We start from the raw sequence: 15,421 nt of genomic DNA on the forward strand, positions 1-15,421 counted from the left end.
AAGGAAACCAAGGCATTGAAAAGCTAAGGAACTTGCCCAAGTTTACACAGCTAGTAAAACCTGCAAGTCTGGCTCCAAGGTCTGCACTTTCACTGCTCTCCTAGACACTAGCCACTCCAAGTGGTATGAGGAGCAGCAGGTGGAAACCACCTGGGAGCTGGTTAGAAACACAGTCCTCCAGGCTCATGCAAATCCACTGAACCGGAATCTGTATAAACAAGACCACCAGATTAACAAGATCCATACGCCAAGCTCTAGGTCACTTGTATCAAAACTACCAAGCCATATTTTAAGATTGAGTATATTTATTTACTTTCCACCTACTCACCACCACCCCCAAAGTTGTACAGTGTATGACTATATGTAAGTCATTGCTCTGTGTAATCAATCGGAAAAGAGTGGTGAACAGGAAATAGTCTGTGACCCTATGGCACTTGCGAGAAAGACAAATCACAGACAAGTGCACTAAGAACATGGCGCAAGGGGGCAAGGCTGGGGAAAGACTTAGCAATGTCCAGAGTCAGAGGTGAGCAGGAAGGAATTCCTACAGATTATGAGTGCTAAGCTTCAGAAGGAGCAATATTGATACACAACTCAAAGGTCTAGGTGCAAGTATAGATCAATAATGACCCAGGAGGCAAAATGGGGAAGCCAATATGGCTTGAATTCAAGTGGCAGCGAGCAAGTCGAGGACCAGCTGGAGAGTCACATGAGGATTCCAGTCTCCACCTGGTGTCAGGACACGCACTGCAGTAAACACACTGGGCAGCAATGAAGTCCAGTTAGAGCACTCACAAGGCTTCTGTAATGATCCAGACCGGATATAACTATGGCCTGAAAAGCAGAAAGACTTGAGAGCTAATAAAAAAGCCAAGAGGACAGGGACTGATTAATGTGCAAATGTAGGGGTAAGGGGGAGAAAGTCAGCAGCCATTTTTCGGTCTTGGGCAAGTGAGTGGTAAAGTGATATATCCCTTGAGACAGGAAACAAAAGAGGAGAGCAGACATTGTTAAGGGAAGGAGAATGGGTAGCAGGTTTAACAATTAATTCAGTTTGGTATTTGTTACTGGAATAGCTCATTTCAAAATGCCTAGGTGAAAGGTGGGAACAGGGAGCCTTGAATTTTGGAAGGGAAAAATAAGCCTTAAAGGGGGAAATGAGCCTTGGTCTCCCCACATCTGCTCTCAGGCTAAGGTGGACAGGCGTGAGGAATGGGAGGAAGACACGGGCCTTGGATGTTTTTATCTGGGATCCTTGAAGACTTTTGAGAAAAACTCTAAGTTCATAACTTAATTGAATCTTTGTGCTCTTAAGGAAGACAAGTAAATTTACCTTTGAGAAAACACTCCTATAGACCTGTAGGCAAGCATGCTCCCTAAGGCTCTCCTGTTTTGTTTTGTTGGGGGGGGGCTTACTTTGCAAATTCAAAACAAAGGCAGAAACTCCCAATGTGGAGCTAAATTGATGTGCATAAAAAAAGAGTGATCTTTCAAATATGCAGCAATTGACTTAGACTGACTTGATTTGGAACTTATGGTTGAGGCCACCCATGAGTCAGGATAGATTGTAACCTAGAACACAGGGTTCCAGAGGTTGACGTAAATAAACATTTATGCAGCACTCACTATGCTGGGACTGTTATAACCACTTAAAAATTAATAATTTCATCCTCATAGGAACCCCATTTTTTCCATTTTACAGGTGTGGGAACACAGAAGTGACTTGCCCAAGGCCACATATCAACGACACAGTATTCAAACCCAGGCGGGCCAGCTCCAGAGATCACGCTGCTTTCCACCAAGCCTGTGGCCACTGACACCTTGTATCAGTCACTAGTGCGCCACTTTACTGCAAAGCAGCCCCTACTGAAGCTGAGTGGCAGCTGCTTTCCCATTTGCCACAGTCCTCACCATACTCGACTGTCTTCAACCAAGTACCAGTTACAATTATCACTGCCAGCCCACTTCATTCATTCATGTCTGTCCCTGGAGGCCAATGAGCATTCCACACCTCATTCAGATTAATTCTAAAAACTGTTGTTGAGCCAACTACTATGCTGCGCACTCTAACAGGTATTTGGATATGGAAACTGAATTTTTTAAAAAAGATATAATCCCACCCTGAAAGAGTTTTCAGTCTAGTTAGTGACACAGAAAGATGTGTGAGCACAAGATTATTTAATTACAAATATAGTAAGCTGTATAATAAATTAGAACTGTAATGTACAGGTAAGGGAGGGAAAGTCAGCAGCCATTGCTTGGTGATGGGCAACTGAGCGGGAAAGTGATTCATGCCTTGAAACAGCAAACACAAGGAGGGAAGAGATCATTTTTAAAAAGACCAAAATGATTATGTATTAAATAAGTAGTAAATGTATTAACACCATTGAATCATATATTTGAAAGTGGTTAAAATGGGAAATTTTAGGTTGTATATGCTACCAGAATAAATTTTTGAAAAAAAAAAAAACAAAACACACACAGAACTGTACAACAGAAAAAGTACATCTTGATGTAAACTTTTATAGCTAATACTATAATCATAATATTGGTTCCATCAATTGTAACAAAGATACCACACTACTACAAAATGTTAATGTAATTTGTAGGGGGAGGGGGATATGAGAACTCATGATTTTTCTATAAATGTACAACTGCTCTAATTTAAAGAAATGGAAGGGGAAAAAAGATTGGAAAATTTTTTAAAAAATTAAAAGTGCTACAAAGAAGTGAAAGCAGGCTGTTTCAGCTGCTGGGAGGAGGGAGAGCAAGCCAGAGAGGCAGCCACAGGGGTCTCCAATATTTGGGAAGCTTCAATCAGCAACTTCTACCCTTTGGTTCCAGGAAATATTCTTGCATCATTTTTTAGATGATTTTATCCTTTTTTTCCTGCAACTCTTATTATCTGGATGTTGGACCTTCTGGACTCATTACCTAGTTTTCTTTCTTTTCTCCTTCATTTGTCCTTCATTTCCACGTTCTGATATATTTCTTCAACATCATTTTCCAATGCTTGTACTGGGCTTTTTTCTGCTTTCTTACTTTTGATATCTAAGAACTCTTTCTTGTGCTTGGAATGTACTTTTTAAAAGTCTCCTGTTCCTGTCTCATGGGTGCAATATCCTCTCTCCCCTCACTGAAGACCCCTGACCTTGCCTGGCGGACAAGGAGAGAGAAAGCATACCAACTCTCAATTCCCAATTTTCAGTATAAGAATGTGTTTAAATACCATGTGTTAAGAGAAATTTTTCATAATAAAGTTTTAAAAACTGTACGGCGACAATCTATAAGGAGATATAATTTATTACAGTGTCAACTATCATAGCTTTGAAGACTTCAAATGGTTAGGGTACACTTGTCAAGAATACAGTCTCTCTCTCTACCTTGAGCCATTCATTTAATTACTATGGGGAAGGCACTTGTGGAATACAGAAACAGTTAAAACTTCACCAAATTCAAAAAAATAGATTAAAAAAAAAACAAGTTCAATACAATTTCTGAGACCTATAACTTAAGAAGGTTAGAAATTTTACAAAAGAAATTTTAACTACATCTCAGGGAAGGTTTTAGAGGCAGTGACATTTGAGATCAGGACTGAGGAGCAGTATGCAAGGCTTAGTAATGCTAAGACTACCTGGCTCCCCAACTTACAGCTCTATAGGTTCCTTATCTGTGAAATGGATGTAGTTATACCTGCCCTGTGAGTTGAGCTAATGAAGAAATGCTTCAAGATCTATTAAACTGAGTTAGTATTCAATGCAAGATAATGCTCTATAAGCAAGGATGGACTGAATTCTCTAAGCCAAGAAGAGGGGAGTTCTAATAGAGGATTATTTTCTAAATGTAAATTTTGTAAGAACCTATTTATTTCAAAAGTCCCACCTCAGCCCTAATTAGTATCTTCCCTGTTATCCTTATCTTTAGGAATCTTTGTCCAAGAAGGAAATAACAAGGCACCATTCTTACTATAACATCTGGTACATTTGTAAAGTATTAAATGTAAGAGCCAAATTAAACAGTGTTCCTTTAAACATTCCCCTAAACCTTAACCTATAAAAAACAATGTGTATTTTTCCAAACTAAAAACATATCACCAATATACCATGCCACCAAGAACTTAAAGTAGTAATGAAAACAAGAATGTTCAACAGTCTAGGACTGTTACCTTTTCAATGATTCTGCCTATCTTACAAAATAGATTTTCTCTCAAAAATTAATAATAATATATGATATTCTGGCAGCATTTTATTTCTTTTTTAAAAAGTGGTTAACAAAACAGATCTTGGGGAGATACAACATGCCAGAAACACCCACAGAATATCTAACAATTGTCTGGTTTTTCTCTATTTTTCCTTTTAAAGACAAACTATAAAGAACACACATGTCTCAATATAACATTTTTAGGTCAACGTATATGTAAGGAAAATTTACACTTACATCTCCAAACTCATTACCTAACTGTAAACAAAAGGATTATGAAAGAATCTCAAGCTACGGTCCAAATAAAATTTGTAGGACCTCAGAATCACTCACAGTGAGTTTGAAAAGCAGGGCTCAATGTCCATGAAGGGGAATCCAACCCTGGAAAGTGACTTTCTTCTAATAAATACCCTGGTGTCTCTCACAGGACTTTACCAAGAAATTTAACGAACAACCGACGGGGGTGTACACAAAGCTGCAGTAGGCAGCCCTTCCCTCCTACAGCACCATGTACCCAAAGAACTTCCTCACCCCCTCCTGGCTCTCTGGGGCCACAGCCGTGTGCCTGAGCCCCTAACTTGTTCAGATTCAGACATTCTGCCTGAGCTGCCCTTCATCACGCAAAACCAACTGGTAACAATGGCTGCTTCCAGTTGCTCTCACCTTCCTCAACTTTCTTCAAGCCCCTATTCTCCTCATTTCACAATTACAGGAAATTGCCTTGTTTTTTAGTGTAAGGTTTCACTTACATTTTACTAGCAAATGTATTCAATGCTCTCAATTTTATTAAACATGTAATGTTCAGTGAACAGCATGCACTACAACAACGCCTACAACAACGGTTCACATACTGACTTGTAATGCAGAAACAATGTTTTAAGCACTAGAAATCTTAATATGATAGTTTGTTGTTTATATAATAGGCTCTTATTGGGTTTTAGGAAATAATTAAGGGTTTTCTGTTGATGTATATAATTTTTCCTTTTCAGATACTGAGATATTGGAACCCTGTGTAGTATGTATGATTGTTTTGTAAGCTCACTTCTCTAATAAAAATAATAATAATAATGAGAAATAGGTTCTGGAGTGGATTTTCATGAAGAATGTCTTGATTTTCAGATATGCAAGGTTAAGTGGTTAGATGCTTAGGTACTCTTATTTTTAAGGGTACTTTATTGAGGTATAATTTACATACAGTAAAATGTACAAATCTTAGATATATCCAGTTTGATGGCTTTTTTACATTTATATATATATCCATTCATTACACACATATACATTTATATCTCCTTATGACTACCATCCAGATCAAGACAAAGAATATTTCCATCACTGTTTTATCTTCATGCCCCTTTCTAATTAATACTACTCTACCAAATAGAACTACAACTCCCATTTTTATCTTTATACCTTAGTTTTTTCTCAAGCATTACATAAATGAATCAAATAATGGGAATGATAGAAAACACTTAACTCATTTTATGGGATCAGGAGAAACCTGACATGAAACTGTGACAGGAAGATTACAAGAATATTATAGACTGATACCCCTCATGAACATACACACAAGAATCCTAAGTGAAATACAAGTCGTTATTCAAATATCAATATATTTCTACATCAAAACTGGAAAATTAAACTTAAAAGAACAATAGCATCAAAAAATCACATCCTCTTATTGATATATAATAGGTAATAGTATATTAACTATTATACAAAGAGAGTTGACAATATCTCCAGTCCAAAGAAACATCATAAATGTTCATTATTTATTAACTACCCACTATAGGTAGAATGCTTTGTTAAACCCTGGGGATACACTTTTATCCTAAGAGGAAAAACATAACACAAAACCCACAAAATTAGAATGGTTACAAGTCTGCTCTGAAAGCTTTTTTTTTCCCCTGACAATTCAATGAGTCTTAAAACTCATTTGTTCACAAAACAATATATTAGCCACAGGATTTTAGGTCTGAAGGAGCCTTTAAAATAATCAGAGCTAACCCAAATAGAATTTATTCATTCACTAAAGTAATAACCATTTGAGCCAGTTTTTTGCCAAGCAGAAAACACCCGACCATGTTAAGTTTACAATCTAGGAAAGACAACAGAAATCAAACAAATAAACTATATAATTACAAATTACAGTAAATGGCGGGGTAAGATCAGAAGAGAAGGCTGGGGGAGAGAATAACAAGAAGACCATTTGGACTGAGAGGAAGAGAGATCATAGACGCGGAGACCTCAGAGTTAAGGAGTCAGCCAGGCAGAGGTGGAAGAGACGGTAGTTCCAAGACTCTGCTGTTTAAGGAACTGAGGGGCCAAACCAGCTGGAACACTGATGAGCTGGGGTTCACTGGCCCATGCCCAGAGTAGGCAGGGCATAAGGCTCACATAAGCCCTTCTAGGCCACATCCAAAAGTATGGGCTGGTTCCAAGTCTCCTAAGAAGCCACAAGGATTGTTTAACCAGAAGAAAAGCATCAGACCTGTTTTCATAAACTCACTCTGCTACTCAGTGAAGAACAAACGTGTGTGGAAGAAGGCAGGCCAGTCAGGAGGCTGCTCCCACAGCTTGGGGAGAGGAAGGTAACATGAGCAGAGCAGAAGCAACTGAGAGGAAGGGAAGGGCAGGAATTCAGGACATACACCAGTGGCAGCACCATCCAGAAGCCTCACTGGTTTCTCGTAGGAATAATCCAGTGGGTAGAGATCCAAGAAGTTTATTAAGATAGGGAAGACTGGAGCAAGAACAGATTTCAGGGGCAAGAACTAAGAGCCTCTTCTCTGTCAAAGAAAGTATCATATGCTTCTGAAAAACAGAAATACAGACATCAAGAGGCAGCTGACTATTGGATTCTGAGACACAAAAAGGAAGAGGGGCAGCACACGTAGTTGCCTGCAAATATAATAATGTTGTTTAAAATATCCAGACAGAATGAGCATGACCTCAACCACAGGATCCAGAATCACACAGATGACCTATTAATAATACATCCAATTTCAATCCACTACCGAAAGATCTAGTAGAAAAATCAACAAACACACTTATCCCAACAATCTGTCTCAGACACCTTTTTCATCTTTCTCAGCTTTTGAAAAACATTAAACAAATAATAAACATACTGATCTAATCAAAGAACTTCCGAAGCAGAACTTTCTGCATTTGAAAGTCTTGCAACCTAACACAGCCCTTATGAACATTCACATAGTGGCAATGCCCCAGTACGTGTTCATCAATTGTAACACATGTACCACACTAATGAAGGATGCTGTTAATGTGGGAAAGTGTGCAAGGGGGAGGGAGGGGGCATATGGGAATCCCCTATATTTGTTATGTAACATTTAAGTCATCTAATGTACTTAAAAAATAGGAAAAAAAAATTTCAAATTAAAAAAAAAATTTTAAATGAAGGAAAAAAACACAAAAAAAGACCCACATCCTTAAGTCCTGAGAATCATGATATAGTTGAACACAATGCTATACCAAAGTCCTTCTTTTAAATACTTCAAAATATAATCTTCCTTGGGTCAGACCTAGGTGCATTCTTTTCACTGAATTCAACAGTGCAATAAATTTTGTTATAAGGTTGACCCTAGAGTGTTTTAAGGGTACCTCAAAGGTTTCAAGCCAAAGGATACAAATACAGGTCTGCTCTATTATTTTCAGCCTGTTCTGATAAGTATTTTATAGCTCATATAAATTGGGACACAGCTAGACTCTTGGAGGTTAATATGACTGATAAAATCAAATGTGCTTTAGCATGTCTAACTGCAAATAGATATTTGTATATTTTTTGGTTTTTAGCTTTTCATTTTTTCAGATAAAGAAAATTTTTAAATAACTGCTATCTTTATACTTGAAAACAACCAATTCAGGCAATTCCTATTCTACACCATCTTTGTCATCATTATACAAACAAAAATTAACCCAGCACAAAACCATAAGGTTGCCTGCCTTCCAGTCCTGCTTGGAAGAGGAACTCACTAAGACACCCGCAGGCTGCACGACCACTGAGGAAGCAGGGTGGGCTCAGCCCCAAGAAGGGGACGGAATGGCGTGTTCCTCAGTGTGTCAGAACTCCTCCTAAAGGATCAAAAGCAGGATCCCAAAGCCTGAAGATGTCCTGCTCCAGCCCGACAAATGAAACTGATCCTGATCCCTGATGCTGTCTCACCTCAGCTGGTCTCACTCTCAGCTCAGCTCTCTCACCCAACCCCAATCTCCATCATAATGCAGATTTCAATTTAAAATGGCTCTGCTCGTTTGCACTGTGAGCCAGCAAACATAATGGGAATATAGGTAATTTCAATCAGTTGCTGTGGGGCGAGCAGAAACTCTATAATCTCTCTTCTGCCAAAGTTCACAATTCTAAAGTCACTCTGAATAAAAAGAAACCTAGTAACTATTCAGTAACCCACTGCTACTTATTTACAGACCTTCTATCTAGCCTGGACCTTGGCAGTAAAAAAGGAGTGTCTAATGGGTGATAAGTGCCAACAGAAAAAGCTAAGGCACAAAACAGAGGTGACATTGCACAAATGAACCCCAACAAGTCTGCAAAAAGATCAGCATTTTCAATAAGGGCAGAACTCTCTGCCTCTAAGCACTCGCTACTGGTCAGGTGAAACTTCACTGTAAGTACTGAGGTTGAAAAATTGTAATGAACAGAGTCCCCATACCCACTCCTCTTTTTAAGAGTTTGAACTTAACTGCAAAATCTTAACTCCAAGTACCTAATTGTGGAATAAAGTGATAGATGTTTTAGCCAGTTACCATCTAATAAAAGTTCTAAATATCGCATATTTTATAAATGTTGAAAAGCCTGTAAGAGAATAAACATGATAAGTCAATAAATGAAGACAAATCTAATGGTAAAACTGTAGGTTTGGTGTTACACAGCTATATCCTAGTGTTAAAATTTTTAACCTAAAAACAAAATCTCATCAGTCTGTAGCTCTACTTATAATACTGCAGCTCATCACTTAATGTAGTTTCCTCCTTTACTAAAAAATCTTAAGAGGATTAACATAAGTTTAAAAATTCTCCATGAAATACTTTTTCTAAGTTAAACATTCAGTACGACTTTAGGCAAAGTAGCTAAATTTATTTGGTTTTATTTACACATGAATTACCTGGCATTTTTACATTTCAATACATGCCTCCCAATATAGTCTTGAATGTTACACTTAAAATGGTAAAGTTTTACATGAATAAAAAATCCTGAAGATGTCTATTCACAGTATTACTGATCCTTAGTGAAAAGCCCACCTTACAATATGGAGTTTCAAATTAAATACACTTTTTACAGTGAGTAAAGGAAATCAGTTCTTGAAATAAGAACATCCATGTTCACCTTTTCTCCTACAGTCCTACTTAAGTTTCTCTTTAAAAACTTCCACACCACAGAAAGGACATGGATATCTTGATAAGGGAAAATTAAGTAACTTAAGATTATTTACTCACTTAAAACACATGTCCATAGAAGTATTTTTATTTACTATTTGAAAAACTAATTGGTTTTATGGAATAGTTTTAAGCCCATACCCCCAACAATTTCCATTTTTCCTCAAATATGGTTGTAAATCTATTTGAAGTAAATTCAGAAAAAACTCTGATCTTTTAGTGCAGAAGAATAAATTTAAATAAGATATAAACCGAACAGATTTTTAAGTTATTTATACCTTTAGCCCAACACATTGGAAATGGACTACAGCCGCTTTTCTCCATATAGCTGGCACCTGCTGGTCTCAGGGCCTCTTGGCCTGCCAGTTGCAACAACATACACCCACTCCTACAGAGATCAAGTCAGGAGTCCGCTCACAAAGTCCCAATTCATCTCTCCAGTATTTGCTCCTGTAGGGTTGTGATGGGAAGCTAGTCACTTGAAATCATTCGATCCACAAGCAAGACTAAGTTCCCCTGTGTGCTCCTCTTTTCAGAGTTTGAAGCAAAATCTGGTAGGTGTTCGTTCCTTCTGTAATATTTTTCAGCCGTTGGAAGAGTGTCTCTCAGTTACAGAATCTTCTCCTGCTTCTGCGATCTGAAACACAGACTATCCTGGCCAGATTAAGCTACTGAACAGAATGAAACCGGCAAGTAATGCAACCCTGTGAGTCTGTATTCCTAGATTCATTCAGGGAAGGAAAGAAGGGAGGGGAGGGAGCAAGGGAGGGAGGGGGAAAAGAAGGCAATTAGCAAGCACCTTTTTAATATGCTAATCGCACCCTTCTGTTCATTTCATCCAGCAGACCTCTGTTTACCAACGTGATGGTAGATTCTAAAATTGACGGAGCTACAAATCAAGACTGACCCAGATCATGTCTATAGATGGCTCCTCAAACCATTTTTGTTTTCAAAGTCATGCCTTTTGGCATTTTATCAGTCTATTCTGACTCTGAGTTAAAATGATTACCCTGATAAAATAAGAGTACTTTTGGAAAAAACAAAATCCAGATCACATAAAAAATGAAATCTGTAAAATACATGTTTGTAGGAACCCAAATATTTTTGAGATAAAATATATTTGCAGGTTGATACTTAGGTAATTTTATAGATTTACAAAAACCATCTCACATTTACATCCAACATTAAAGCAAGACCCTGAGGTAGCTAGATTCTCTTAAAATCAACTTAGGGAATACTGAGGGGTCCAGGATACACACGTTCTTTTTCCTGCTTCATAAACCACACAAGGCCAGTGCTGTGATAAACCCAAACTGAATAAGGACAAAATAAACCAGCCTTATAATCTGTACTAACAACTTTTTTTATAATGCAAAGCTACTTAACTTTTTCCATTCGAACAGAGAGAGAGTCATGGTCATCTCAAAAACGTAGCTATCTGGACACATTCCATCTGCACTGTAAGATGGTAAACAGCAAGCTCCCACTTTCCCAATACATGGGTAATTTTGCTAATCACACACACCCACAAACTAAGCAAAGCCAACTCCTTTACTCATCTGCAAAAAGAAAGGACAAGGCTTTTTGAGTTCACTAACTCCTGAAAACAAGGGTGGAACAAAGGCTGGGAGGACAAAAGGCCTGCCCTCTTCTAGCAGGCTGCTCTCGACCCAGGCCCCTCGGGAGCTCCCGGGAGCTCCCATGACCCCTCACGAGCCCCAGGGGAACAGACACCCACCAGCGGGAACCTGACCCCAGGAGCGCTGAAAGAAATGGGCTCCAGGAAAACCCAAGGAAGGCGGCAGGCAAGAAGAGAACAGACGACAGATACATCCATTAGAACAGCATGAAAATACCGGCTTCCACGGTTTCCCAGAAGACCAGGCCTGCCAAAAACAGCCGCGCGCTCTCAGGACGGGACAGGCAGCAAAGGCAAGGACGGAGAGCAAGCATGCCAAGGGGCTACTCTGGACCATCGACTAACACACTGCACAGACGATCCCAGGAAACTGTGGGCTACCCTGGAATTCATGACTCTCAAAACAGAAAAGCTACCATTCATTGGGCTTCTACTACATTCTACACGTCAAACTGAATACATCTGTCAGTCTTCCAAAAAAAATCAGTACTATTACAGTCACCTGAGAGGTGGAACCTCCTCCCACCAGGCAGAGGCTAGAAGCTCACACCTGTTCACCTGTGAAGTCAGGGTTCCTTCCACCACACCACCCCAGAAAGGACTTTTAAGCCAATAGGAAGATGCCATGACCACCTGAGCAAGCCAGGGGCGATGGTGCTCGAGCTAATGTAGTGGCAGTGAAGGATGGCACAGGGTAACAAACTTGGGCTCTTTTTAGGGTACAGAAAATGAATGTGGAGAGGGAGGGATAAGAATGAGCGAAGGTCAGTGAGCTCAGCAATCGGTGGAGAGGCGCCCCAGCACTATATGTGGCACTTGTGCATCGGCCTGTACTCGGCACCCCGCCTCTTGGTGGCCTTTGCCCGCTGGAACCACCACCTCAGCTGCACATGCCCGCGCTCTGGCTACTGTCCACTCTGCCGCCTCAACTTGCGCCTCAACGTCATCGAGAAACTTGCACTGCTAGTGCTCACCTTCGGGGCTCCTCCTCTGAGGACTTCACCATCCTCGAAAATGCTTTCGTTGTATTCACTGCTGCACCCCTCGGTCACATGCTTCTCCCCTGCCTTCTCTGGCACACACAGATGGAAAGTCCTGCTGCTGGAGACAGAGACCCTGAGCTCCTACGCAGCGCTGGATGCCCATATCCGGCACAGCATGTTCTGTGAGCCTGGGGTGGACACCCACCACCCTCGCCCTCCTGGAGTGCACTGCTGTCCTGACCAAAGTGGCGTTCCACAGGACAGCCAGGTGGGACTTCGGGAACACGCAGCTGCTCGTTACCTTCCAGCCTGAGGAAAAGCGATTCTGAACCCTCTCCCGCTGGGGAGGAGGCTGCCCCCTGCTCAGAAACAAGAATCAAGGTGACACTCTGGCATTTCCCACCCTTGTCCTCTCTGGGCCCCACTGAAGCCGGGGGAGGAGAGGATGGGCAGGAAGGTGTGGGACAAGGCTTTCCCCAGCTCTGCTGGCTTCTGTCCCCCACCTCCCACATGACCACAGGGGCCTTCAAGCAGCATCACCCCTGCCTGAGAGGCCCCAGGAAGCCGCGTTGGCAGGAGAGCTCCACCAGCCGGTGCTAAAACAGAACAAAACAAAACATAACATAAACCTCCTGGGGTTCATAACCACCACCGCTTTCTAGGTCCATACGCAGCCACCGTTCACGGAAGTCCAGGACCACTGCGCCGGGGCTGCTACCAGGAAACCTTTCCTCGTAGGGGGTCATTCACTTGACTCACCTATCTTAAGATCTACAGTGCACATCCAGGTCTATGGCCACAGTTCAAGGCTAAGGTGGCCCAGATGTTCCAGTCCTAACTTCACCTCTGATTTGGTATGTGTCCTTGGGCACGCTTTCCTGTCTGAATCTCAGGGTGCCCATCTGTACAGTGGGGGTGGGAGGAGCTGTATGATTTCCAGAGCTCTGCTCATCAGATGGATCTGATATTACTTGATGGACGTGTATCCTGTACCTAGGGGATGGCCTGCTCCAGAAAAATCACCTGGCACAGCATGCACTTCCCTTTCTCTCTAAAATCTCTCTCTGTACAGAAGTGTGGGAGTAGAGGGGTGAGAGGCACAGATTCCTACTCCAAAATGCTATCTTCCCATCCTCCCTACTGCCACAGGCCCTGAACTCTTATGGTTATACATGTTATTTCAAAGGAAAATAAATACATTTTTTTCCAATTAAAAAAAAAATGAGCGAAGGAAGAGGCCCAGTTTCTGACTTCAGTGTTCCAGGTGGATGCTGGCTTTCTATCCCAACCCTGCAGCTGACAATTCAGTATCCAAATATCATCAATGGGCAAGATGCTGGGAGTTTAAGACGATATACTAAGCCTAAAGTCTAGAAGACAGAGACCAAGGTGGCTGACGGAGTAAATAGAGCCCAGATGGAAGTAGCAGGGAGGGGACAGTGGGGGGTGGGGGGATGGGCAGGGGACAGCTGGGAGAGAAGTCAATGGTGATACTGCCATCACTAAAGAGAATAACCTGGGCCTTTCCTGAGCAGGTATGAACTAGTTATTGTGCAAGATGCTCTAACACATAAAATAATCACATTAAATCCTTAATACAATCCCAGTGAAGTAGCTACATCCCCATTTTCACAAAAGAAGAAAATGAGGTTCAGAGAGGTCAAGCAACTTGCCTAAGGGCAAAGAAAAATTGTGTCAGTAGTAACTAGTTTGATGATATAACACTCTTGTTTTCTTCATGCTAAATATAAAGAATGCCTTTAAATTCCCAATCCAACGAAATCTTGAAAAAAATAGAAATAGCCTACAGATAATGGCAATGTAAGTGAAAAAGCAAGCAGCCCTTCATTCAGGAACAAGTTCTGTGATATGTAAATCAAACACTTTCTGGTAGTAGCAGCATTATTAAAAGCAATCCTGCTAAAGTTCTACCTCAGAAGTAAATTCTCAATTAAAACATAAGAAATATATGGACTGTGCAGGACCAAAACTGCTAGCCATTCTCGACTCCTCTCTCCGTCCTCAATGCGACCAGCAGCAGAACCTCGTGTCCTTGCCCTCAGTACCCCCGGCCACGGGCGTCTGCCCTCTTCCTGGCCCCCGCTGCAGGCCTCTCTGACCTGGGTGCCAGTCGCCCGCCTCCTCGCCAGCGCCCCACTGCCACTGTGCCCAGCACCGCCACTGATCCTTTCAAACACCGATCACACCATCCTGCTCTGCTCAAAACCCACTGGTAGCTCCCCATTCTCTCAGAGCAGGGGCCAAGTACTTGGAGGGGTCCCCCTTCTGCCCATGCCCCGTGTCCAGGCCAGGGCCCCCCTTTCGTCTCTCGGTCTCTTGCTCAGTGAGGCCTATCCTGAACACCCACCTAAAACTGCACTGCACTGTCCACCCCCTCACCTTGCTTTGTTTTTTCCCCTTAGCACACACCCCCTAACATACCCTGTGATTTATCTGAATATTAAGTTTATTCCTAGCTGCTACGACTTGGACACAAGCTCCAGGCCAGGGAACTTTGTTCTTGATCTATCATCTTCAGGGCCGAAAGCAATCAATGGTGCACAGCAGGTACTCAAACGTTCGTTGAATGAATGCGTCTACACCATTTCCTTTCCTTTTAGAGAGCACGGGTCCTCCTTCAATCTTTTCAAAACCCAGGAGCTCATCTCATATTACTCAAGAGCCATAAAAGGAAGGACTGTGTGGAAGAATGGTATTTCCAAACTTGATTTTCAGGTCCTTTCACTTAAAAAGCAACGCCTGGGGGCGAGCAATCTTACCAAGTGAAGGCTACAGCCAGGGGTGGCAAGAGGGGACCAAGGCCAAGAAAAGGGCAGGGGCGGCAGGGGCAGCTGGGGCGAGGCTGGGCCCAGGCCCAAGGAGGCTGGGCGATGCCGGCTGTTGCCTGCCGTCAGGTCAGCACGGGGAGGTGTGGCCAAGACCGGCAGGCAAAGTCCAGTAATAGAAAGCTGGACCTTCAGAAGTCAGAGGCCTACACTGGAGAGTAGCACAGCCAGGGAGGAACCTTCAGTTTCGTTTCGGTTGAGCTTGAGTTTGTTGAAACACGTCCCTGTGTTCCAAACCTCAGCCATTTTTTTACTGTTTAGATAAAGATCAACGTTTATCATGGGCCAAGGAGAACAACCAAGCCCCCCATTTCCCCGCCCTCCCAGGCCACCCTGGGGCTAAAGCC

General features: G+C 41.8%; 1 protein-coding gene and 1 pseudogene across 30 annotated transcripts in view; one reads left to right on the forward strand and one right to left on the reverse strand.

Moving 5' to 3' along the window:
• PTK2 (protein tyrosine kinase 2) overlaps positions 1 to 15,421 on the reverse strand; it is a 327,553-nt gene that overhangs the window by 231,361 nt on the left and 80,771 nt on the right. For 5 of the 30 annotated variants that reach the window (XR_011645711.1, XR_011645710.1, XM_071208068.1 and 2 more), the window contains exon 1: positions 9,885 to 10,250. The exons of 21 other annotated variants lie outside the window; for them this stretch is intronic. Coding sequence is in view for 5 of the 9 variants with exons in the window: in XM_012523303.4 (XP_012378757.3) it covers positions 9,885 to 9,984 (100 nt within the window). In the remaining 4 variants the exon portion in view is untranslated. Of the gene's footprint in view, positions 1 to 9,884; positions 10,256 to 15,421 lie in introns of those variants that run through there. 4 more of the 30 variants (XM_012523302.4, XM_023587392.3, XM_071208052.1 and 1 more) reach the window with 2 other exon arrangements.
• On the forward strand, positions 11,978 to 12,557 carry LOC101422373 (post-GPI attachment to proteins factor 2-like; annotated as a pseudogene).

The sequence above is a fragment of the Dasypus novemcinctus genome, chromosome 14 (genome assembly GCF_030445035.2).
Source record: "Dasypus novemcinctus isolate mDasNov1 chromosome 14, mDasNov1.1.hap2, whole genome shotgun sequence".
Lineage (NCBI taxonomy): Eukaryota > Metazoa > Chordata > Mammalia > Cingulata > Dasypodidae > Dasypus > Dasypus novemcinctus.